Source organism: Trichechus manatus, unplaced genomic scaffold (genome assembly GCF_000243295.1).
Source record: "Trichechus manatus latirostris isolate Lorelei unplaced genomic scaffold, TriManLat1.0 scaffold00084, whole genome shotgun sequence".
NCBI lineage: Eukaryota > Metazoa > Chordata > Mammalia > Sirenia > Trichechidae > Trichechus > Trichechus manatus.
Window position 1 is genome coordinate 4,415,364 of NW_004444020.1, and position 26,521 is coordinate 4,441,884.

Genomic DNA, 26,521 nt, shown 5'->3' on the forward strand with positions numbered 1-26,521 from the left:
CCCCATATCTCTTGGCCCCTTCTACTTGGGAATAGTTCTTGATGGGTCCAGACCACACCTCTCATCCTTTGCCGGCTCCCACAGCCCTCGGCGACATATGTCTGTGTTCTTTACTGCAGTTCATCTGATCAGTGTGTATGTGTCCTGCCCCCAGCTCCCACCTTGAGCAAGTCTGTGACCGCAGGGTCTCTGCCCTGACTCCTGGTTCTGAGGCCCTGGGGTGGGGCTCACCAGTGTGCATGGGACTGACCACATGCAGAGCAAAGCTCCCAATATACCCCGACATGACTGTAAGGAAGGCATCCGGCACACTTTGTCCCTGGGAAGCATCCTAGGCAGAGTTTCTTAAAGGAGCCCCTCTTGTCCACCTCTGCCCAGCCTCTACCACAGGCTACACAAAGGAGCTGAGCAGGTCAGGGGGCTGCCCTGTGCTAAGCTCCTCTCTCCTCTAAAGGCCAGAAGCCCCTTCCTCATTCCACACACTACACTCAACAACTGCAGGGTAGAAGGTGCTAGAACCTGGAAATGGACAGCTTGACACTCCACCTGAGTGTACGCTCTCTCAGTCTCATCACTAAAGGTGAGAGGGACAGGTGGCGCCTGTCACCTGACTGGGCACTACCATCAGGTTGTAGCCAAGAGGGGCAGCAGCATCTGATTAGGTCGAACAGGGGTGGCAGGCGGAGGGGATGAGGGCCTCCCCCTCTGAGCCCTCCTGCCCTCCATCAGCTGCCAGAGCCCCTGAGGGAGCCACCCTCCACACACGGCTTTGTTCTCGAGGTCATGCTGTCCCACATCCCCTCTAATAACTGCTCCAGGATACCACTGCAGCACAGGGAACTCTTTCTGAGGGCAAAGATTCAGCTCCACTGGCAGGATTTTATTAAAAGCAAGCAGGCTAATCATTATAGGGCTTTTTTTTCTCCCCGCTCATGGCTCAGCAATATTCCTGTAATCTTCTGGGTAGTTTAGTCCCACATGATTAAGCACGGAGATACATTTTTCCCGTTTCATTGAAGTGAGGGTGAGAAAATTCATTACTGAGCGTTTCCCAGATGTCTGGCATTCTAGAAAGGTGAAAAGAAACGCTAACTCTTACTGGATTCTACTCGGTGCCAGACAAGGAATTCGGAGCTTTGCATAGGCTCCCTCATTTAATCCTCATCATGAGCCAAAGAGTTAGTTATTATCCCCAAGGTCAGAGCTAGTAAGCGGTAGAGCTGTGGTTTGAACCCAGATCTGATGCTAAAGTCCCCACTTTATCCATGACACTGTGTTGGTTTATATGAAGGTTTGACAAGCAGCCAAGAAGGAGGTCTCAAAAATCTGGGTCCCAGCAGCTGGGCAGTCAGGGAGGCTGCAGGGAGAGGCAGGATGGCTGAGCTGGGAAGGACGAGGGTAGGGGAGAACAGGCACTCGAGGCAGAGGGAACAGTGCGAGCAATGCACAGAGGCGTGGATTCTCTCCCGAGAGACAGGCCGGGTTAGCTGAGGTGGGGGTGGGGGAGTAGAAGAGTGTCCAGGGGTGATGGGGGAAACACTGCGAAGCCCCAAAGTCTCAGCCTCATCGTACAGAAAATGGAGCCAGACAAGGTGAGGAGAACAGCTGCCATCGACTCTGACTTGTGGTGACCCCATGTGTGTCAGAGTAGAACTGTGCTCCATAGGGTTTTCAATGGTTCATTTTTCAGGAGATCACCAGGATTTTCTTCTAAGGTGCCTTTGGGTAGACTTGAACCTCCAATCTTTCAACTAGCAGCTGAGTGCACTAACCACTTGTACCACCCAGGGACTCCAAAAACTGTTCAAGGAAGTTCCATGTGGTCACTGGGTTGACTGAAACCCAAATCCATCTTCAGGGCCAGTGCGGGGGTGGGAGGTGGCAGGTAGTGAGCAGCAAGGCAGGTGGGGGCAGAGGCCAGACCCCACAGGCCGTGTTGATTCTCAAGGAGCGTGGATTCTCTCCTGAGGGCAGTGGGAGTTTCAGAAGTGTTTTAAGCAAAGGCGTGCTGTGAACAGGTGTGGCAGTTTGTAATTTCCAAGACGGGTTCACCAATATTCCCCACCCTATATATCCTTCTATATTATAACACTGACACTCCACCAAGGGGTGACTCTGGGCGGGTCTGTGACCGTGGCAGAAATGACACTTCGTGACACCCAAGGCTAGGTGGGAAAAGGCAGTACAGCTTCGGCCTGGAGCATTCACACTTTCTCATACTCTGGAGGCTAGCCCTTCAATCCAGCCACCATGCTGTGAGAAAGCCCAAGGCAGCCTACATGGGGGAGACTACTTGGAGATGCCCACATGGACAGAAACTGAGGCCCTCCAGCCAACAGCCTGCACCAACCACCGGACGTGTAAATGCATGAGGCTCCAGATGACTCCAGTCCCCAGCTTTCGAGCTGCCCCAGCTGATGACAAGTGGAACAAGTCCTGCCAAGCCCTGCCGAGAGTACAAATTTGTGAGCAAGGTAAATATTCTCTATTTTGGGTCACTATGTTTTGGTGTGGTTTGTTACACAGCATTAGGTAACCAGAGTAACAGACCCATTTTTTAAAAAGAAAGAAAACTTAGACTGCTATGGGAGAATGGCCTACAGGGCTCGCAGCGGGGCAGGAGTCCAGCAAGAGATGGTGGGATCTCAATGAAAGCAGAGGCGGTGGGGAGGGGAGAAATGGAGAGCAGGGGAGAGAGACAGGAGTTAGTGACCACCGCTCAGATCCGGAGGAAAGCTCAGGATGCCTCCCTGTCACCTGCCTTTGAGACCGGCAGATGACAGAGGCATTACTTGGGCCCAGGCAAATTGGAAGAGGAACAAACACCAAGCAATCACACTGGATTCAGGTCACCCATGAAAGCCTTCTTTAAAATTGTCAGACCAAAGCACAAACACCACCACTGTGCTCAGGAAAAAAAAAAAAAAAAGTAATTCAATCTCATGAGCTGAGGACCTAAGCTCATTTTTCATTATTGGCATCACCATGAAACAGTTATTTTCTTGCCCATTGTGAGCTGTTGGTCAGGGGTCTTGCACACCCATGGGCTGTGCAGAGGAGCTCAGTCCTGCATACCCTGGAAATTCCACCATTGCAGGATGGACTGAATGCAGGCCTTCTCTATCAGCTACTAGCACCCACCTGGGCCACACCCCTGGGGCCCTCACTCCTCTAGCCTCCCACGGGCCCCAGGCCCCATCTCTGTGGCAGGTCCCCGGTAAATGTATTTTTGTGCATTCTGGTGGCTTCTACACATAGTCACAGAGTACGGTGAGGCCTCTCCATCCCCTCAGCAAACACCCCCCAGGGGCTTAACCTGTGCCAGGCCTGTGGTGGACACAGAACTCATAGCAAGAAATCAGATGCACCTCTGCCCTCAAGCAGCCCACATGCAGTGGAGGAGCTAGATTCAGATGCAAACACCTAACACATGGGCTGTGTGGGAGGGATGCTACTGAGAGGCGAACAGAAAGGGCAGGTCACTAAGCTGCTGTGCTTGAGGACCCATGGAAGCCTCCTGGAGGAGGTGACACTTGGGCTGGGCCTTGACTGGTGGAGATGGGGCATCAGCAGAACAGCATTCCCGGAAGGAGTGGAGGGCGCAAAGGTGACGCGAGGTTGAGGGGTCCTCTGCATACAGCAGTCATTACCCATATTTCTCCATGGTTCCACATGAAGCAATACCATCCAGGGCTGTGGATCCAGTGCCTAGGAGGGCTGCTGGACTCGGCTTGTGCCAGACAACAGCTGTAAGCTGAGTGGGCAGCAAGTTTCCAGACTTCTGATCTGACACACCTCCCTGAAGGACACCTCTCCTCCCTGACATCTCCCACAGCACCAGCTGTGACCCCAGTTAGCACTGGGTAGGAGCGGCATGTGGGTGGGTAGGAGGGGTGTGTATGGGTGGGTAGGACGGCTGTGTGTGGGCAGGTGGGGATATGATGTAAGTGCTGAAATTGGGCAGAATGTGGGCAGAGCACAGGAAATCAGCTGGAGACTTCATAAAATACAATGAAAAGCTCTGTGTGGAGGGTCTTCTATGGCCCAGCAGAGGGTGCACCACCCACCGGGTAGCCAAGCCAGGCCAGAACATTTACCCAGAATCTGCTCTCTGGCGACCAGCCATAGGTACCGCCTCCACCAACTCTGTGGTGCTCCTGGACAGACAGTGGGATCCTGCCTGGCCCTCCTCCTGGCCGCAGAGCACAGGACCTAGTGTAACTCACTGCCGTTTCTAGCCTCCCTGGCGAGCTGCTCACCTCTTAGATGCCTGTTGCTTCAGGAGGGCAGCCCCACGGCAGGGACAGGGTCTCTGCATGCTCTGCCCACAGTCCCCATCAGCCAGGCCCAGGTGAGAAGGCGGCCCTCAGGCCTCAATGGGAAATCTGCTTCCCCAAGGCTCAAGCCAGCAACCCATGCCTAGGATGGGCCTGGCTAACCCGGACATCCCCTCCGCTCAGCTTCCAGCATACAGATGGGAGATGCCGTGCGAATGCCGGGAAAGGCCTGCTGAGGGGCCTCAGCCCTTGCCTTGCAGCTGTGAAGGAGACCAGACCATCCTCCACCATTTCCCTGCAGCCCCTGCCCACAAAGCCCCTGTGATGGCCCTGACCATGGGGTGCATGGCCTCTGGGCCCTGCAGTAAGGAAAGAAATAGGTGGGGACACCAGCTACATCTCTCTGATCCTTGTTTCCTTTTGCCTCGTTTTCACAAAGCAGAAAATCTAGCCCCAGCCTTCCTGTGAGGCAGACAGGACTGGGGGCATGGGGGTGGGCACCTCTCCCCACTACCGCCAGCCACCGCATGCTCAGAATGACCAGGGTCACATGCCCTGACAGCTCCTACCTGAGCCTGAGGGGCCAGCTGGCTCACCGTAGACTAAATGAGGAAACACATGAAAAATCCCATTTCAAGCCATCCCCCAAAAGACCCAGACAGTAATTAAGAAATACGCAAAGCTTTTCATTGGACACTTTAATTAAGTGTGTGAATTCCCTCTGCCAGAGGATGCTCAGCTGCCTGGGCCTCTCCAAGGAACTCAGGGAAGATGCGAGAGAGGGACTAAGAATGAAGTCAGGGGAGGTCAGCGGGACAGAGGTAGAGGCGGTCTGGCCCAGGCCTGTTCTCCTGCACCAGCCGGGAGGCTGCCACAGACCCGTTCCTCACCCTCTCACCTTCCCACTGGATGCTCCTATTTCATGGTCCTCTCCCATCCAGTCCCCATCTCCTCTATCCAAGACCAGGGACCCCAAAAAACCTGTCCCAACTCAGAGGCTGTGGAGTCCCACCCACTCCCAACCCAACTGTCCCTCTCTCACCTCTGACAGCTGGAAAAGACCAAGCCAAGGGTTGCAGGAAGAAGTTCTGGCCTTGCTCTTACCCCTGGCTGTCTGTGTGACCTTGGACCCATCAATGCTCCTGTCTGGGTCTCAACCATCCCATTAAGAAGGGCAAGACAAGTGGGTCTTATAGAATCTAATCAGCATAACAGTCCATGTGTCAACCATGTAAGAATGATAAGGACAGAAAAAGGAAAGGCAAAATGAAGGTCACCGTGACCCAAGAGACCTAAGGCTCCAGACGGGAAGTGTTCCCAGCATCCAAGAGCCCATGGCGACCTCCTAGGATGGCCGGTCCTCCACATGGGTTCTGCATGTCACTTGCTCCTCCTGAACATATTCAGCTCAGCTGTGGCTGCCGGGGACATGACAGTCTGCTGGGGCTCCACATGAGGATCAGGGCCAGGGACTAGAAGGTTCAGGCTCAGTTTCCCTTTCTGCCCATTCTTCCTGGCCCACCTCTTGCTTTTTCCCCCCAGGGGTTCCACCTTTGGCAGGAAAAGACAAGTCCAGGGAAACAGGCTGCCGTAGGGGCTGGACTGGGAGAGGCCCTATCCTGAGATGCCCATAACAGTGCCTTTGGTTATGCGAGGGCTCGGCCAGCCCTCATTCTGCCTTGTATAGGTCTGCTCTCATCTTTGGTTTTTTCCTTTTCCTCTCCAGTTTCCCTTTTTCACTTTTCAAAGCTCCCAGTCCCAGCCTGTACTAGGGGCTCAGCCTTGGCCCTTCTGTCCCACATAGCCCCGTGAGCTCTCAGGATCCCCCTACCCAGCTCAGCTTCTGCCTAGCAGGACTTTCCAACTAAGAGAGTCCACAGCTGATCTGAGACATCTGACGTGTAACTACTGTGTACAAGGAGCGTATGCACTTATTTTTATTGCCTGAGTAAGCCCCCTCCCTTTATTTCCCAAAAAGGGTTATTTGGTGACTTGTGAAAATAAGATTTGAAAATATAATTGTTTAAATAATATCAGGATGTAGTAGCTATCTATCAATAGTTAGCCTCTGAACCAGTTTGAATACCTCTACTAAGTTTGTGGAGGTCCAAAACCATCCTCCCCAATATAGAAGCCTCCTTTGCAGGTGGGTTATAAGCACATGACCTAGGCTTCACCATCAGATGTTCCCATGAGACTCTACCAGAAACTACAAACATGAATCTAGTGGGGCACAGAATCCACTCTAAACCTGGCATACAGAGGCCGCCAAGATGTAGTTCCAGCATTAGCTCTGCCAGTACCCAGCAGAAGAACTGTGTCTGTTCCTGGACCAGTCCTGGTGTGATTCAGGCTGCTGCTCCAAGTCTGGTTCTTTGATCTTCCCAGAGACTCTATGAACTACCTAATCAATCCTCTAATACATTAATTATCTGCTCAAATCAGCTGGATAGCAAGAGTGGATTTCTCTTGTTTGCAACTAGGAATCCTGAGAGAGACATAAGCATAGGATAGGTAAACTAAAAAGAGAAGGCTGGATAAAAGTTTATTACAGAATACATGTCGTAACATCTTACCTAGTAATTGAAGTCAGACTAAGAAACTGCCTAAGCTCCCTGGTAGTCAAAGCAAAAACAGGAAATGTGACCAACTATGACAGTCAAGTATTCATGAGACAAAACCGTATCAGTTGCTAATATCGAGCTTTTCATAAGTATTCATAAGAAAGTTCTTACAAAAGTGTCTGGAATGCAGAAATTGTGTGGCTACTTAAGAGCAAATCTACATGTTTATATAATCAACTAGATGAACATCACTGGTGAAAATCAAGGCTGCTAACCAGACCAGACAACCCTTACCCCCGAACTCCATGCTCACAGCCACAGGCCCAGACTGGTGTCTACTGCAAATAAACGAATAAATGAAAAACCAAGTGCTCAGGACTTCAGCTTCTGGTCAAGATAGAGTAATAGGCACCAGATTTATCCTCTCAGTTGAAACAACCAAAACACAGACAAAATATATGAAACAATTTTTGACGCACCAGACATCAGGCTATGAAGGACAGACAGTGAGCCCTGAGAGACAGAAAACAAATGAGGGGAGCCCCACGATTGCCCCAGCCCATTGCCTTGAGAGAGTTTCAGGCCACAGCACAGAAAGGAGGGAGATACACAGAGAGAAAACTCCAGAAATCTGCAAGAGTCTCCCTCAAGTCTTCAGGTGAGTATTCATCAGCGTGTGCGTGTGCGTGTGTGTGTGTGTGCGCGCACGTGCGTGTGAGGAAACTCATAACTCAAAGCTAGGGAAAGAACTACCAAAATGGGTTAGAGGAAACAATGCCTGGCACTCACACAGGATTGAGAATAATGCCTGTTCCCACTAGCCAGAGTGGAAAGCTCATCATTCACGGGACACTGATTGGAGAGAGTACTCTGAAGGGTTGTACTTTAGTAAAACCAAACCAAATCTGCTGCTATTGAGGAGATTCCAACTCATGGTGACCCCATGTGTTACAGAGTAGAACTCTCCATAGGGCTTCACTGTGCCTCAGTCAAAAAAAACCCAAACCAAACCCGTTGCTGTCGAGTTGATTCCAACTCATAGCAACCCTATAGGACAGAGCAGAACTGCCTCATACGGTTTCCAAGGAGCGGCTGGTGGCTTATGAACTGTCAACCTTTTGGTTAGCAGCTGAGCTCTTAACCATCGTGCCACCAGGGCTCTAGATTGAGCACTACTTCAGTCACATCTAACAAATCTTGAGGATATATATAAGAATACAAAAAACACAACATGGAAAAATTCACAATGTGTGGCATACAATAAAAAATTATCATGCATGCAAAAGGCAAGAAAATAAGACCGATAATGAAGAGATAAAACAATCAATTGAAAGTGACCCAGAACTGACATTAAGACAGTTATTAAAACTACATTCCACATGTTCAAAAAGTTACACAGATATGTGGAAAATATATTAAAAAAAGACACAAAACCAAACTTCTAGAGATGAAAACTACAATGTCTGAGATAAAAATACACTAAATGGGATTAACAGCAGATTAGACATTTCAGAAGATCAATGAACTTGAAGTGATAAAAAACTATCTAAAATGAAACACAGAAAAAAGAGAACAAAGTAAATGAACAGAGCACCAGTGAGTTGTGGGATAACTTCAGATGGCCCAATATACAAGTAATTGGAGGCCTCAAAGGATGGGGGAGGTAAAACAGTGACAGCAAAAATATTTAAGAAACAATGACTGTAAGTTTTCCAAATTTGAAGAAAACTATAAACCCAGAGTCAAAAAAATTTTAATGAAGCCCAAGCACAGGAAACATAAAGTAAACTACACCAAGGCACATCATAATCAAATTGCATGGAACCATTAAGAGAATGTCATAAAAGTAGCCAAAGGGGAAAAAAGACACATTACATACAGAGGAAGATAGACAAAGATGACAGCAGATTTCTCATCAGAAACAATGCAAGCAAGAAGACAATGGAGCAATATCTGTAAAGTACTAAAGAAAAACAAACAAACAAAAAAAACCCTATTAACCGAGAATTTTATATCCAGGAGAAATATCTTTCAAAAGTGAAGGTGAAAAAGACCTTTTAAATATACAAAAGCTACAGAATTCATCAGCAGTAGACCCTCACTACAAAAAATGTCAAAGGAAGTCCTTCAGGAAGAAGTAAAATAATACCAGATGAAAATGTGAATCTACACAAAAGAATGAAAAGTATAGGAAACAGTCACTAGAAGGGTAAATATGTAAGTTTTTTTTATTATTATTTAAATAGCTTTAGAAGATAATTGAATTCAATCAACTATATGAGACCAAATGGGCAACACTTGCTCAAAAGCACAGAAGAGATGTCAGGAAGGGACAGGAAAACTGGATGAATGGACATGGACAACTGGGGGTGGAAAGAGGGAGAGTGCTGACATACTGCTGGGATTGTAACCAATGTCACAAAACAATTTGTGTACAAATTTTTGAATGAGAAATTAATTCACACTATCAAATTTCACCTAAAGCACAATAAAATTTTTAAAAAGTGAAAAAAAAGATAACTGAATATTTAAACCAAAAAGCAATGCATTGGATCACACATTTTTCTAAGAAAACACAGAAAAAAATCTTTGTAACCTTTCCAGAAACTATGCAAATCAGAAGAAAATGGAATGGCAGTGCTGAAAGAAGTACTAAAAGAACAATATTGTCAACACAGAATTCTAAACCCACGAAAAATCTTAAAAAAATGAGATGAAATAAAAACAGACAAATGCTGAGACGATTCACTGCTAGCAGACCTCCATTATAAGAAAAGAAGTTCTTCGGGCAGAGGGAACAGAACTCCTGCACATTCACACTTACATCACATACGGCCAGTGCATGCACTTTAAAGTCTGACACACCTGAATTTTAATCCTGACTCTGACACTTACCTGCTGTGTGATCTTGGGTTAGTTACTATCCTCTCTGAGGCTCAGTTTCCTCATCTGTACAATGAGGGCGGGAATACCTACCTCACAGAAATGTTGCATTCTATGAGAACAGCAAAAAGTTAGCATTTGGAGAACGTGGGTGAAGGTATATAGCAATTCTTTGTACTATTCTGACAACTCTTCTATGAGCCTAAAATTATGTTGAAATAAAAACTTAAAGAGGAAAAACAGAAGTTATATAAATAATTACGTACACACATGCACACATCCATGTCACTCAGATTCTTGGCACATTCAGGAAATGACTTATTCTGATTAGTTAAACATTCTGGTCAACATGACATTTTTCTAAGAAACTGGAATAACTGCACTTGGCATCAACTTAGTCTTCACAGAGGACCAGGGCCTATCTGGGCAATGCAGGAACTGCTGTGAGTCCTAACCACAGGCCAGCAGATGGAGAAAGCCTGGATGAATTAGCCCAGAGGGCAGGGCCCTTGTGTAGCCATCATGTGTGCAAATGCACAGAGGTGCATCCAAGTACACACACACGCGCATGCTCAAGCCAGCAAGCACCAGGGGTCTGGTGCATGTGGGAACCCCCTAGTTTCCCTGTCTCTTGGCTGTGAGAACTAAGAAACGTGTAAATCTGACACCTTCTGGGTTTATTGAAAACCACCTGAAATCTGACCACATAGCGTGCAGAGCTACTCCCTATCCCTATCAGCCCACTCACTGTCTGGATCTGGATCCTCTCTGCCTCACCAGGTCATCTCAATCTCTTCAGCTTCGAAAAAGTGCATAGTCCTGAACTGGTCCCAACAGTGGCACTAGCACCATCTAGCTTTGTGTGCTAGCCACCCTCCACTGCCAGCTCAGAGAACAGGAGGCCCTGCCCACAGCACACAGTTACCCTCTGATGCGGTTCCGTGGAAAGCCAGACCAGGGCAGACAGAATGCACACCATTTCAATTGGCTTGGGGCTCGGCCCAACGCTGGCCAGGTGCTGCACAGGCCACTAACATTCACGTGTTTGAGCAGCCACATGGGAACTGTAAAGAATTAATTAATAATGAGTATATGTATGTTTGAGAGAAGGAGGACACACATGTTAAGTTTCCACCACCAGCTGACCCTTTTCTTCCCAAGGCTAATTGCTGGTATTAAAAGATCTCACTGATAAAGAAGTGAGAATAGGTGGCCAGAGTGTTAAAATGCATAGCTTGTGTTTCCCAGGCTGTCAGCTGAAGTCCAGCCAGAGTGGCTTTGTGACAAGGCCAATGGACCCACAACCAACACCACAGGGGCATAGCTGTGGCCTGGCTATAAGCCCAAGTTTGCTTGGGCAGGTGGAAGGTGGCCTCAGACCATAGGCTGATGTAGGCAGGGCATCTTCCCACACACCTACTCCCTTCTCAGAAGTACCCTTGGGCTAGACAACTGTGGTTAGGCAATGTGGTCCCCATGAGCATAGGAAGCTATTTTCTGCACTTCTGCTGGCCCCGGCTTCTCTTCCTCTCCTTGCATACAAGCTCACACAGCCTGCTCACTGCTTTGCCATGGAGGAAATGGGCACAATCTCAGCCCTTGCACCTCTATCCTTGCCTGAAATCCTCCCAAATCTCCCTTCCAGAGCCAACTTGTGGAGGAGACCTTCTAGACCTCCTCATTCAGTCAACAGGAAGAACCTTCCCCCTGCCCTCAGAATAGACTCAGTGTCACCTGTTCAGGATTCAGTCAGGGAGTAGGAATGGCCTTCTGGATGAAATTTAGAGATGTGGACCATTGCTTTTTGGGTGGAAAACACACTCTAGATCTCAAGCACCCTGGGCCTAGGAGTAGGCAAAGGGCCACCTTGCAGGCAGGGAGGACCGCTGCATCTCCAGCTCTTGTGGACAGACACTACTGCTGGTCAGGTACCAGTGAGGCCAGAGAGCCAGATCAGGGGGAGGGAGCTTGGTCAATATCCATGTCTGTGCCCCAGACTCGGGTGCCTGGGTGCCAGGGCAAGAAGACAGTAGCCAGGCTCATTCTGTCCTTTTCCTGAAAGTTCCAGGTCCCTAAGAAGCCCGTCTCAAAAGCAGCACCACAGATGGTGTGAGCCACAGGAGGCTCTGGAGCTGATCTTGTCCAAGATCCTCACTCAGGAGAAGAGATGCAGTCAGGGAAGAGGAGCTACTTGCTCAAAATCACACAGCACCAGGGTCACAGCCAGATGGTATCTCTCCCGATACACAGCCAAGAGTTCAACTTCAAAGGCTGTGCTTCTTACTCCTATCCTTGCTACTAATCAGAGCCTGCCAGTCTCACCAAAGTGTCCCTGGGATAGGAAGGTCCTGCCTCATGAAGCCCCAGTGGAAATATGCAACATGGGAAGTACCACTAAGGCCCAGAAGCCTGGCTTGTAGAAGGACCACAAATCAGAAAGGCCTCAGAATACTGAGTCATTGCAGGAAGAAGCCTAGAGAATGCCTGGTCCAACCCTGCATGTGCCATGTGAAAAATCTGAGGCCCGGGAAGCCGGAGGATTTGCTCAAGGCCGTACAAAGAGAGAGCAGGAACAGAGCAAGAACCAGGGCCCAACCCCCAATGGCCTCCCTTGAATCTGCTTTGGCTGGACCCTAGCTAGCCCTGTAACTGGGGGCAGGTCACAGCCCCTCCTGGATGCTCCAACTCCTTCTCTGCAAAATAAGGGTATCTCTAAGATATTGCTTCCTTTAAACTCTTCACCCTGTCTGTATTAGTTTCCTATTGCTGTGTAACCAATATCACAAGCTTAGTGGTGTAAAACAACATACACTTATTATCTCACAGCTTCTAGGAGTCAGGGGTCTGGGTACAGCTTAACCGAGTCCTCTGCTCAGGGTCTCACAAGGCTCCTTCCTGGAGTTCAGGGTCCTCTTTCAAGCTCATGTGGTTATTGGCAGAGCTCTGTTCCTTGCAGTTGTAAGACTAAGGTACCATTTTCTTGCTGACAGCCAGGGGCTGTGCTCAGCTCCAAGAACTGCCCACTTCTCCCTGCCACGTGGTCCCCTCCACAACATGGCAGCTTACTTCCCCAAGGCAGAAGGAGGGATCAGTCTTATAATGAAATATAATCATGGGTGTGACTATCCCATCACCTGTGACATACTATATTGATTAAAAGCAAGTCACAAGTTCCACCTGCATTCAAGGGGAGGGGATTATACAAGGGCATGACTCACTGGGTGGGGGAGGTCACCTTAGGGTGTGTCACCACATTGTCCCACATGCAGGCTCCTAAGAGATGGTGCCTAAGGATCACTGTAGCCAAATGCAGCTGTTACTCTTCACTCAGCCTCTGCCTTCTCTCCAACTTTGGTGAACTGGGCTGGCCAATCACCTGGTACAAAACCTCGCAGGTCTCTCTGCCTTAAGACTGAAGCTATCCCAACCGGCCAACAGCCTGGACTGAGATCGTGGGTTGCAGACTGTGGGTAGGCAGGGGCTGAACTCTGCTGCTTCTACTGCACTGTGTATTTGCACACTGCTGTGCTCAGTTATCAAGTCCTCTCACACCTACATCGATCCAGTTCTTTCTCAAGCTAAGGAGGACAGAAGAGCTGCCACTGCTATCCGGACCAGAACTATGGCATAATTGCTTCTCAGCCTTTCGGCTAAGATCAAGTGTAGAATTCTGGCTTAGACTGGCCCTTTTGCTGCATGATGGAGGCAGGGGAGGACCTCGGTTCTCCTGCCCAACATCCAGGACTCTGCCCTCTTCTGGTGTGTGAGAGAGGACTGGGGTGGGTGGACTAGCTGCTGGGCAGCTTTCAGACCGCCATTCCACATTCCAATCTGGGCAGCAGCCTGCAGTGTTTTGGCTGGATGTGGGTGGGGTGTGTGGGTGGGTGGGGTTTAATGTTGGAATTGGGGAGAATTTCCAGATGCTGATGCTACAAGTAGGGTATGTGAATACCCTAAAAATAAGTGGCTAACTTCAGAGTGTTGTTTCCTCCATGGGAGAAACTTTTCTTGGAGATGCTCTCTACTCAGGAAGAGCAGAACTAAACAAACATCTTCTGGCTCCAAGATCCAAACTGACTTGCAGCAGCCCAGGGACAGAGTCTGGAAAATGCTGGGTCACAGTGGGGTAGAGCCAGCTGGCTTGGGGAGGGAGTGCCAAAGCTCAGTCTGTTCCTCAAAGTCTGGCTTTGGTAGCGCTAAGGCAGTGAAGCTGATGAACATCCTCCTTCATCCCCCAAGACATGGTAAAAGCCCTCCTCTCCACTCCTTCTGCTCTGCCGGGCTGGGGACATCAGCCCTCACTTACAGCAGCAGCCCCTATTCCTCACCTCACATCACTCCTGTGCTCAATACTCATCAATGGTTCCATGGGAACCTCCACCCTATAATTCTATTTGGTCAGCACCCTGGGGTGGACAGCACCACTGCTTGGCGCTGCAAACCACCCTGGCTTCCAAGGCCCCAGTGGCATGGCCAACAAGCCTCGTAACTGTGGCACGCCTAGGTCTGTGTCCCCGTGCCTGTCTCCCATGGGTGTGCCTGAGTCTGGGGGGCTGAGCATCTGTGGGCATCTCCCTTCTCTGTCTCAGTACTTCCATGGGTCTCTCTTGCCTCTCACCTCTTGACTTTCCCTCTTCCTTCTTCTGGCTCTCTCCCTCAATATGACAGGGGAAATAAACAAGAAACATTTGTTCTAAATGCCTCCCTTCACTGTGTTCAGCCTGTGTCGTGTTTATTCTCGCTCATCAACAAGGTCAGAACAGAACATTTTCTCTTCCTCTCCCAGAATCAGCACATCCACCCCCAGAGGAGGAGGTTTTCTTTGTCTCCAGGGACCTACCTCTGGTGTGAAGGCCACAGTCACAGCTCTCTAATCCTGAGCTGGGGACGGACCTTCTAACTGTCCCTGCCCCAGGCATGGGGGCAGTGATGGGTGAGAGTGGGTTTGGACAGGCCGGGGGGGTACACTGAGTTGCCTGTGGCCAGCTTCCAGACCAGTCTTCCTTTGGCCAGCAACTCCAGGCAGGGGAGACACCTTTGCTGAGCACCAACCCGAGGTGACAGGTCTTCTCACTCACCCTGACCTATAGACAAACAATGTGGCACTGGCTCAAAGGGGCCATTGGCAGTGGTGAGAAACTGCTGTGATCACCGGTGATGCACAGTTAAGATTCTCTCTGCCCAGCAGCCACCCTGACAAAGGAATACCCAGGTGGTGCTCAGTAACCTCCACGTACACTGACTGGGCAGAAGATGGGAAGGGCAGGAAGCAAAGGTTACCAGGGCACTGGAGGGTGAGTTTCAGGCCTTGAGAGAGCAGACGATGAGCTGGCCTGTGGGCAGGGTGCTGCACCAACCGACCTGAACAGGTTGCTCTCTTGGGGCTACAGGTGGCTCAGGATGGCAGTCCCCTACCTCAACTCTGGATCCCTGGCTCTCAACCCTCACTTTTTCTGCAACCAGCTTAAGACTTGGTTTCTGTCTCTAAGGCAGGAGGAAGGGAACTCCCCTACACAATGCTGCTCTCCCTCAAGCCCGTAGGGCCCCTTGACCCTGCTGGGGAGCTGGAAGCAAGCAGAGGAAACTCCACAGGAGAAAGCAAAGAAGTGAGCCAAGAGTCTGCTGGAACAGGAGCCTGGTGAGGGCAGGAGCGATGGGAGGCGCACAAGGGGGCCAGGGGAGCTCACAGAGCCAATGGCTACCTTCTCGCCAAGTGGCACATCCCACCCTGAGCAGGCAGCTGAGGGAAGAGTCTGGAAGGGCCACAGCACTCCTGGAGCAACCCCTTGGCAGGACCAAAGCAGTCAGGGGACCCAGGCTCTGTGGAAGGACAGGCAAGCTCAAGGTGGCTGGTTCTGATACAGCAGAGTATAGTGAGGCCTTGGAGATAAGGATGAACACTCCTGCCCCATAACCCTCGTTGTTCCCAAGTCCTTACTCCACAGAGAAAGGATCAAGAAAGCACACATCCCTGGCAGAGTAGAACTTCAGAGCTGGAAGGAAGCTTAAGCGTACACTTCTCATAAGCTCCTCCTCTAAATTCTACCCTCTGAATGTTCATTGCCTTATCTGGTTCAGGTCACCCAGATTTCCTGCCTCCTATGGAGCCACATCCTGCCTTTTAATCCATGAGCATGTCCCTCTGCCATCAAAACCCTCCAATGGGTCCCCATTGCCTGCAGGGAAGACCCTGCATGTAGAACCAAGGCACTCCTGGGCCCGATCCTGCCTACTTCTCCACCACTCTCGCTCCACCTACACCAGCACTCTCTGCCTCTAGCCACCATGAACCACACCAATTCGCCCGGAAGCACCAAGCCCTACACCTTGGCTCATCCACGTCTCTCTGCTCACAATGTTGTCTGCTGGTGAACTCTTGCTCACTGTGCAAAACCTCCTCTAGGAAGTCTTTCTTCGACTCCTCCAAGCAGAGCATGCCTACTGCCTTGCTTGTGTATACAGTATTAATACTGGATGTTATGGATTAAATTGTGTCCCCCCAAAATACATGTTTGTAAATCCTAATCCCTATACCTATGGACGGAGCCCTGGTGATGGTTAAGCACTCAGCTGCTAACCAAAAGGTCAGTGGTTTGAACCCACCAGCTGCTCTACAGGAAAAAGATGTGGCAGTCTGCTTCCTTCAAGATTACAGCCTAGAAAACCCTATGGGGCAGTTCTGCTCTGTCCTATAGGGTCGCTGTAAATTGGAAAAGACTGAAGGCACACAATAGTAACAACATACCAATGGATGTAATCCCACTTGGAAATAGGATTTTCTGTGTTATGTTAGTGAGGCCATATCAGTGTAGGGTGTGTCTTAAACCAATCACTTTTGAGATATAAAGGGAGCAAATTAGGCAGGGAAGCAAGGAAGCACAAGTGAGGAAAGACTGATACCACCCAGAGATCACCAAGGAACCTAGGATAAGGATTTTCCCCCCAGGGGACAGAGAACCTTCCCCTAGAGCCAGTGTCCTGAATTCCAACTTCTAGCCTCCTAAACTGTGAGAAAATAAATTTCTATTCATTAAAGTCACCCACTTGTGGCATTTCTGTTATAGCAGCACTAAGAATCTAAGATACTGGCTGGGATTTATTGTCTGCTTACCTTGGGCCAAGTACTGCTCTGAACAGTTCACATGTCTGAACTCAAGTAATCACAGCACCGCAAAGCTTCTGCCCCCACAGCCCACCTGGGCTGTGCTGCCCAGGGAAGTAACAGGGGTTTGAAGGTGAGCACTGGGGGTGCCCATGGGGTAGGGCAGGGTGAGCTCATCCCCCTTTCCGCTGGTCCAGCTGCTAAGTAGGGAATGGGGGTGGGAGGTAAAAGAATACTGGCCAGGGAGTTAAGAGACCTGAGCTCTTGTCTCTGCTTAGCAGTTACCACTTCTGGATCCTGCAACCTGTGTATAGCCTTCACCTCTCAGAGCCTCACTTTCTTTATCTATAAAATGAAGATAAGCAGCTGTACCCGTGGGATGGTGAGGATGGCACCCTTTGGCTCACTATACAGAAATTATCGATGATTCACAAAACCTTGCTTCCTCTCCTCCTCTTTCCCCCATACATCTACAAAGGGAGGGGAGCAGGGATTGCTGTCACTATTTCATTAACAAAATTTCCTATCTCTTGAGCTTTTAACCAACAACCAGCCAGTTGCTGTTAAGTCGATTCTGACTCAGAACTGTGCCGTGCAGGGTTTTCATCAATGTGTCCTTTATTGGTATATTTGATCTTAGTGATTACTAAGGTAATGGTAATGATCACCTTACTGTATGGATGAGGAAAACCAGCACAGGGTGGTCTGACAGTGAGGGGTGGGCTGGGGTAGGAGCCCAGGGCTCAGGAGGGCGGATGTAAGTGATGGGGTGGGGGCAGGAACTAGGTTGAGTTTCTAAGCCCCACTTGGTCTGGTGGGGACACACATACCACTCTCGGCTCTGGTCCTTTCCCTGCCCTATCTGCTCACCACCACCCACCCACCCACTTGGCTTTAAAAAGGAAGTGCCCTGGGCTAGAAGCACCTGGGAGCATTCTCCTTGGGGGTGGGAGGCAGCATACAGCTGTTACCTGCCCAGTTGTCCTCATCATAGGTCCTTCCTCTCTGTGTGGAAGAAACACTTCCTGACAGCAGGAAGGGCATGAGAGCCTGCACTGTTGCCTGGCAACCTGAGCCAGGAGAGAGCAGGGACAGTGCCTGGGGGAGTGGGCTGTGCCCCTGGTGTTGGTGGGCTGGTGGGCCAGGAATGCCTCCCAGGAGAAGAGGGAGCAGGGCGGAAAGGCCTTGAGGTCCTGAGGTAGTTCTGGGAGATAGTAGTGAGCACCATCCCTTGTCTTAATCCCTGCAGTCCTCCTAGCCAGCAGATGTGCCCACTTCCAGGCTGGGAGCAACACTGGTTAACATCACACTCCAAGCTGCTGCTGAATTATGGAACCAGAATTAGTGCTCCATCAGCCCCAGATGTCACCTAGCCCAGCAGCCTCAGGGACACCTGGAGGAAGCCAGGCCCAATGACATAACCAGCTGGTGGCATACCCAGGGTCCTGATATCTTCAGGCCTGGACAGAGGATGTAGCCAGGGGAAGGGTGACCCCAGCACAGGTGAAACCAGCTGCCTAGTTTGGTTCTTCCTTTCTTAGTAATTCTTGGCTGAAATCTGGGCAGCCTCTCTCTTCCATGGCAGTGACAAGGGCTGGCTTGCAAGAGCTTCAGCTGCTCCCGTACTCTACCAACTCTTTCCAACCACCCCATATAAGCAGTTCACTCTGTGTTTAAAAATGGAGTGTCTGCTATGCAATCCCAGCTTCAACCAGACCCCCACATGAAGCCCCTGCTTTCTTCCTGACCCCTCCCCCAAGCCTGAGGAAGATCAAGGGCTTTTTCTGGACCCACTCCCATGCTGTGACCTGCTGGCTCCACTTTAGCAAAGAGCCTGGCACATACATTCGCCATGTCATTTATGGTAGACCAAGTGTCCTTCAGACTTCCACGTTACACTGCCCTCCCCCGCCCCCACACTCGGGGCCTGTGCCTGCCTTTGAGGCATAAGACCCAATCATTCAGTGTTTCTCACAGTGACTTGAGTTCCAATTCTAATTCTGCCACATGTCAGCAGTGAGGCCTTGGGCACGCCCATCTCTCACTGAGCCTCTGCCTAATCTTCAAAATGGTGATAAACCACATCCATTACAGGGTTTCTGGGAAGACATAAAGTGCCCCATGTGGTGCCTCAGGCATTGTGCATAGTCAATAAGTGCCATCTGAGGTTGATGGAAGGAAGGACAGAGAAACTAAGGGCAATCAGCTCCATTTCGTCAAGAAGGGCAGACTCGGTCTGGACCCTTCCCAATCCATTCTCCTCTCCAAGCCCCTAGAATGACGGCTCCCTTCCTAGGCACAGGGGAGACTGCTGCTGGAGCTCCGGCCTGCCATTCTTTTTATGCGTTTCCTAGAGGTACCCTTGGCTTTAAGAGCCCTACTCTGCCTTCAGACGCGAGGTATCGTCTGCTTCCTCCTGGATCCCGCCCTGTCCCTTGCGTATGTCACCACCTGAGGACAGGTGGTACCTGGCTCAGGACATGTGGTCTAGCCACCCAGGCTCCCACTGGCCTTGTTACCAACAGACCAGGGTAAAATGCTTTCCTACTAAAAAGAAATCATTTTACTAAAACAATAAAGAATTCATAGTAGTGAAAATTTACTTTTTAAAAAAGGTACCACTTAGTTTAGGGCAAAAATTATGGAAATATTAACAGGAATTTGAAATTTCATGCTCCAAGACACAGTAAAGAAGCTCACTTAGGAGTCCTTAGAGTTACAAATTTTCATCCTTTCCTTCCCTTGTTCCAGAAAGCAAAGGCTCGCCTATCATTCCAGGTCCCCAGGCTCTGCCTGGAGTCCCAATTCCTGGCAGCCTGCCTTTTGGGCGCAAACAAAAGCATCTTCCAGCTGACCACTTGCTGCCCATCTTAGGACAATATGTTTGCTACTTTGCCTGCCAACCTCCACCCAAAGCTCTGTGGTGAGAAACAAAAATGCTTACAGATTTTGCTGTTCTACCTCTCTCTCATCATCGCTGGGTGGTGCAAATGGTTAACGCAGTCAGATGCAAACTGAAAGGTTGGTGGTTTGAGTTCACCCAGAGACACCTAGGAAGAAAGTCCTGGCAACCTACTTCAGAAAAATCAGACATTGAATATTCTATAGAGCACTGTCCTACTCTGACACACATGGGGTCACCATGAGTTGGAATGCGCTCAACGGCAAGTGGTAACTTGACCCTCTCTTACCTTCTTCAATGATTTTGTCCAACAATTTCTCTCAATTATTTACATTGAGACCAGACAGCTCTGCACATCCAAACGATTCATTAATTCAGCAACAGTGAAAGACATGGAGTGGGTAACCCTGGCGGAGGAGGCAGGGGCTGAAAAAGACAGGGAGAATCTGCAGCCTGATGGGACAGTGATGGAACCCACTCCTCGGGCCTGCCCTGGGAAAGTTTGCAATATTAGGGCAACAACCTTTTAGGAAGAATACTCATGGATTGATTTTATGGATGTAATAAGTAACAAAATGACAAAGAAGTTATTTTGTTATTTTATAATGTGATTCATTGTCATTTCAGGGCTGCAAATGATGATGATAATCAGATCATGTAAAAGATGGTAATTACAATTACATCTGCCTAGCCAGAACACAGTCTTAACAGTTTCTCTCTTCTCCCTTGTTCAGTTCTCTCACATCTAGAGTAAGAGCTCTGAGGGTACCACTTTTCGGTCATACCAAGTATGGGTTAATTCTCATTTTGCTGTCTGTCTGTCTTGACTCCCTCACACCTCCTTAAAGAAATAAAACAGCAAAAGTTCTGCATTTGTACTTAACATTCAAGGCGCCCTCTCTCATCCCAGCCACTGAGGAAGGTAGAAAAAAGGGGGGGAGAGACAGCAAGACTGAGAAGCTGAGGCACAGAGCAGCTGGGCTATTTATTCTAGATCTCAAAGTGCATTCTGGGAGAATCAGGCTTGGGTGTGTCCCCTGCCCCCTCCAGTGGCCTTGCTGCATTCCGATATTTGTTTAGAGCTGTGCCGTGAGAAATTCAGATTCTTCGAGGTAAACTGTGAGCCAAGCATGACCAACACTAAATAATCAAATCCTCTGAGAAAGATTCTTCAGTGCTGCTGGTAAAAATCTGGCATGAAAGCAGCAGGTGTCAAGGATGGAGAAATCCTATTTCAAAGCTGCCTGGACTCTCCTCACTTTCAATCTATTGATAGGCCATCAGCAAATCTCACACAGCGAAGAGAATCTCATCATCTTCAAATCAAGAGATTTAACGAGCACAAACCACCTGTGGGTGGGGAGGGGTAAAAAGATGACTAAGAACCCTCGCCCTTAAGGTGTTTAAAATTCAGTTAGGATTTTTGTATCTAAAAAGTTAACAAACATTTTAAAGTCTTTAATTAACAAAGACAACAGAAGAGAGGTCAATGGGGCAGCATGTGATTAACTGTTAAAACAAACGTTCAGGCCTTGTCATCGTGGTGCAAGGTGGGCTGGCAGCCCAGCCGGGCGGGACCGGAGTTGGGCATAGCAGAGCGAGGTGGGCCGGGAGGTGGTGGAGAGGATAAACATCTGGGGCAGGCTTCGGGCACAACCAACAGGTCAGTGGAGGGCTACCTGTGTGGTTATGGGGGATGGCTGGTGGGAGGGCAGGGGTCAGGCTGCGCTGAAGACAAAAGCGTATGAGGTGTGTGAGTTTACAGGCAGGCAGGAGGGGCTGTGATGCTCCCTAGCCCTTAACCAGGATGAGAGTGGTGGGATGACCCCACTCACCACTAGCAAGCCAGACACCTGCAAGTCACCCTTATCGTCCTCCTGCTCCTCCACCCTGTATGCTTTTTCTAGAGAGCAGGGCAGAAGAATGGATACCTCTCTCTAGGGATGGTGGGCTCCTTGCAAGACCAATTACTCAGAACAAAGATGAAGGCCTGTTGCCTACAGCGGCACCTCTTCCAAGAAGCCACCTCTGACATCTCAAAGCTGGGTCACACGCCCAAGCTATATGTTCCTAATAGCAGCCTGTTCTCCTCCCTGCCCCCACCCATCATGACTCTCATAGACCTTTCCTGTAATTATGTGCATAAATGTCTGCATTGCCCATGGATTGTAAGTTCCATGTGGGCAGGGAAGCACTCAAAGACCTGGTTACATAAATGAACAGATGATGGAGGAAGGGAGAGATGGATGTATGAACCAATTACTGAACAGCCAAAGGGCAGCCGCCTACAGGGTCCCTGTGATGCACAAATCCAGGGGACATCGTTCCCACTGTGCTCTACGTAGAGAGGGACTCCTGCGGCACCACTGCTGAGCCAGGGCAGGGAAAGCAGTTGGTTAGAGGGAGAAGCTGGCCTGCTGGCATTGGCTTGGGAAAGCAGGCAGAACTCTCGTTGTGTCCATCCCATCTCCAAGCTTCAGCTGGAGAAGTCTCAGGGAAGGGGAGATCAGAAGAGACTGCAGCAGATTATCCCTCACCTCCCTCCCACCACACCCAATGAGATGCACCAAGTGAAGCCTAAATCCCCACACAAACCAAAGTCACAGTGGACCGCAGAATTTAGGAGGAAGACGTGTGTCCCACAGGCCCACTCTCCTTCTTCAGACACCTGCTCAGGCTCATCTTCTCTGGATGCTACCCAATGCCCCAGGGGGGACTGGTATACATGTCCCCCATGTCACCACCACTGCCATCAGCACAAGAGCATGCCCTGCTGGCACAGACAGCCATCTAAGCACCAGCAGGATTGCACAACCTCCCTAATGCCAGGAAATCTCTCACCCTGGGTCAAACAGCATCCTCCTGGCACAATTCCGCCCGTGCCAGACTGACACTCAGCCAGCCTGTATTCCATGGGCCAGGGGACAGCAGTCAAGCTATCATGTCATGGGCTGGAAGTGTTCTTTTCAGAGTGGCTCCTCAAGGGCTTCCCATGCAAATCAGTTCCCTGGTACTTTTGAAGGCCTGACGTCCACTTGGGGCTTATCTGGCCCAAGGAACCCTCCAGCTGCCTCAGCCCACTGGCCTAGACTGATGCTGCCACTATGCCACACACTGGAAGCAAGCGAAGACCACATCCTTCCAGCCCTTTCCCCTGGCCCCTCTCTGGGGCACTCAGCTCATACAGCCAAGCCCATGCTGCTCTAGAAAGTTCTGCCGAACTCAGCTGGCACAAGTCCCCGATGTACTAAAGGTGAGGGACCTCTAAGGTCACACAGTGAGTGAAAGCCAGGGTGCGGGTGACGGTCAGATGGCAGGAGGTTCCCTCCACCTCACAGGCTACAGAGGATGCTGGCACAAAGGACCAATACACACAAAGCTGAGGGTAGGCAGGATGATTTTTGAGTGCAGAAGGAAGAAGTAGCTGCAATGGAGATCCCCCATCCCACTAGGCTCAAGGTGGGCATGTCCCCTACCTAACCCAGGACCCAAAAAGCTCTGTAAAACCTAAGGTAAACAACCCATTAACGGCACAAACAGTAGGAGGTTTTTCAGGGCCCTGGGGCTCCCTGCCAGAAGGGACCAAGGTGGCCAGTAGCCAGTCTGACTGTTGGTGGTGCCTCTTGTCCCCAGTGACCGTGTTCCAAGGGCCCATAAACCCTGCCCCCAACCAATTAGCCCAGCATTCCCACCAGGTCATCCAAGCCAGCCACAGCCTGTCCGGACAGTGGAACCTTCCACCTTCTCTCGGGAAGGCTCCCCAATTCTTGGCTTTCCCAATTCAAGGTCATCCTATTTCTCAATGACATGCTAGTGAAAAATAGTGCATTGGGAATAGGACACATGGGTTCCAGCCCCAGAACTGTTAACAACCCACAGTGAGAATCTAGGCAGGCCCGCACCCCTCCCTGGGGCTCAGGCTTCCCATCTACACATGTGGTGGAGGTAGCGGGCTCCACTGCTTAGGTCTTTGGCTTTCATTTTTGTGATTTTAAGTGCAAAGGGGGTTTACAGGGCTTAGCAGGGGCCTCAGCCCAACAGGGGTTCTGAGGGAACCCAGAGTTTTCATTCAAACTGACCAGAAACATTTTCCTCATCCAACTCCTGGTCCTTTGCTGAACCTTGTTCAGACTTGGAACAAACGTTTCTTGAGAGGCACTAGGAAAACATGAAGGAGTAAGAGAACTGCGCTCAAGCAACCATTTTACAAAGAGAGAAACTGAGGCACAAAGAGGTCTCCAAATTTGCTCACAGTGACACAGCTAGAAATTCAACCTCCAGGATGACTAATCAGGACAGAATTCTCTCCCAGGGCTCCAGGCCCAGTAAGTCTTGCAAGTACTGGGTCTGGAGGTGAAGAGGAGCCTAGTGGTGTAGTGGTTAAGAGTGTGGCTGCTAACCAAAAGGCTGTCAGTTCAAATCCACCAGTGGCTCCTTGGAAACTCTATGGGGCAGTTCTGTCCTGTCCTATAGAGTCACCATGACTCAGAATCGACTCAAACGTAACGAGGTTGGTTTTTTATTTATTTATTTTGGAGGTGAAGAAGACCACTGAAATCCCTTCTGGGCACAGGGAAGAGCCCGCTCTATGAAAGTGGGATCTATGAAGACCAGAAACTCAGAGTTCAAGACACAGGACTGGCTAAGGTGACCTTGTTCTGAAATACCTGGCTCCTGGTATACCTTCTAACACCCTTCTCAGGCCCAAGCATTGAGCAGACAGGAGATGGCCAGGTGGCAACCTCCACAATGCACCAGGTACACACAGCTCAGTAGCACTGTTCCCTGAGCCCACTAGGTCCTTCCAAAGTTGCCCTTCTCTTGGTCCCTTGTACAGACACGCAACAAACCAGGTTAACTGTAGAGCTAGAGCTGGGGGTTCTGCCCTCCAGGGACCGCCTCCTCCGGGGCTAGTCAGGTCCCAGCTTGTCTCCCTGCAGCCCCAGGTGACAGGCTTCTGGAAGGATGCTCTGGGAGCCACTCCTTCCTACAGGTGTCAACGGGGCCCATGATTTTCAATCTGGTCTTCCCACCTTCGGACCAACCTGGGTTTCAGAGAAGCTTATCCTGGGGAGGCTGCTGGGCAGCAGGCAAGCAGTTTGTTCCCTGTCCCTCTCCCCACCACTCCCCCTGGCTCTGGATGGCTGCCACGCTGACCTCCCCTCCCCCAAGAAGGGCGATGAGCTGGGAGGTGGGGGTGGGAAGAATCCACTGATCATCTCCGGAGGGGTGCTGGGAAGCCAAGCAGGGCGTGTCCTGGGCCTTTCTCTGCCCAGCACCAGGCTTCACAGCCTCTCCGTGTGAGGCGCCCCTGCACCATCCCCCAAATTTGCCTCCCGTTGGGAACCCTCGTTTCTATCGCCCAGACCCCTGAGCCCAAAAGAGGCTAACACACGGCGGTGAAGGGCTGCGGGTCTAGAACCTTCTGTGCCCAGTCGGACGTAAGTCTGGGGAGGTAGGCGCCCTCTTTCCACAGGAGGCAGGTATCCGCCTTTCCTCTCCCCACCCCCTGCGGCCGTCTGGCCTCAGGGCCCGGCAGTGCCCTAACGCAGGCTCCAGGCAGGGTCCGCAGGGAACCCCTCCTGCGCAGCCACGTAGGGGGCGGCCAGACCCCGGCCCCGCCCCGTTCTCCGAAGAGGGGCGCGGGTCTCCCTGTATCCCCGCCCGCGCCCCGCCACCTGCGCTGTCGCCCGCAGCCGGTGCCGCAGTGCGAGCGAGCCAGCGAACCCGGCGCATTCACGCTTTGGCCGGGGCCTCCGAGCGAGCCGCCGCCCTCTGGCCTCCCCGCTGCGCCGCACCTGCACTCACACCCCGCCGCGCGCCCTCAGCCCCCCACTCCAGATCCCACCCTCATCCCCACCTCCACTGCCCTAGTGCATCCTCCTCCGTCCTCATCCTTGGCCCTTCCCCAGCCCGGCCCCGCCCGAGCCGGCCCCGACCTCCCCATCCCCATCCCTCTCCCCCGCCGGGGCCGGGGGTCCCCAAGGGGTGGATGATTTGGCAGGGGTCGAGTGGGCGCCAAGCCAAGAGAATAAGCTGGGTACTTACCGCTCTGCTCCCCCAGGAACACCAACTTGAATTTTCTCAGTGGGTTCCCGAAATCTCCCCCTGCGGACATGATGCTGGCAGCCGGGGCTGGGCGAGGAGGAGGAGGAAGCGAAGAAGCAGGGAGGAGAGGAGGAGGGCGAGGGGAGGCGGCCGGCGGTGCGGGAGCCGGAGGGGGAAGGGCTGGCTGCGCGTGTCCCTGACTCCCCAGCTGCGTCCCGGCCCCGGCCTGCGGCTGCGTGTCCGGCTGCAGCTGCGGCGGCGGCGGCAGAGAAGGAAGAGGAGGAGGGAAGCTAGGGCTGGGCTGCCGAAGACCGCGCTCGCTGCGGTGCGAGGGGCGTGCAGTGGACGCCCGAGGCGCAGCGCCGGCAACGGGGTGCGGGCGGAGCGGAGCAGCGCTCTCCCGAGCCGCGCGAGTCTGCCCTCCTCCCGCCTCCCTACGCCGGCGCCTGCGCTCTGCGAGCTCCCCAGCCTCTGATGTCATGCGGGGCCCGCTGCGCTGCGGGACTGGGGGGCGTCCGCCTGCCCACCCGAAGCCGGCAGCCTGGCAGGAGAGAGCCTCCTCGTCGCGCCTGCGAGAGGCCCTCGGATCGGACCGTCTCTCGCTGTCTTTACGTCTGTCTTCTCCATTCTACTCCTTTTTTGAACCCAGAAAAAATGACATGAAATTGTCAGGGGACATATGTTTCTGGTCTTTTAAACCGAGATATCATTCCCCTCCTCCACCTCCCGAGACACCGAAGCAAGG

General features: G+C 51.2%; 1 protein-coding gene across 2 annotated transcripts in view; it reads right to left on the reverse strand.

Moving 5' to 3' along the window:
* RAB6B (RAB6B, member RAS oncogene family) overlaps positions 1 to 26,161 on the reverse strand; it is a 67,582-nt gene extending 41,421 nt beyond the window's left edge. The window contains exon 1 of one of the 2 annotated variants that reach the window (XM_004381411.2): positions 25,777 to 26,161. In XM_004381411.2, the coding sequence (XP_004381468.1) occupies positions 25,777 to 25,846 (70 nt within the window). In that variant the 5' untranslated portion in view covers positions 25,847 to 26,161. The remainder of the gene's footprint in view (positions 1 to 25,776) is intronic. The other variant, XM_004381412.1, reaches the window with a different exon arrangement.
* Between the last annotated feature and the right edge of the window lie 360 nt (positions 26,162 to 26,521).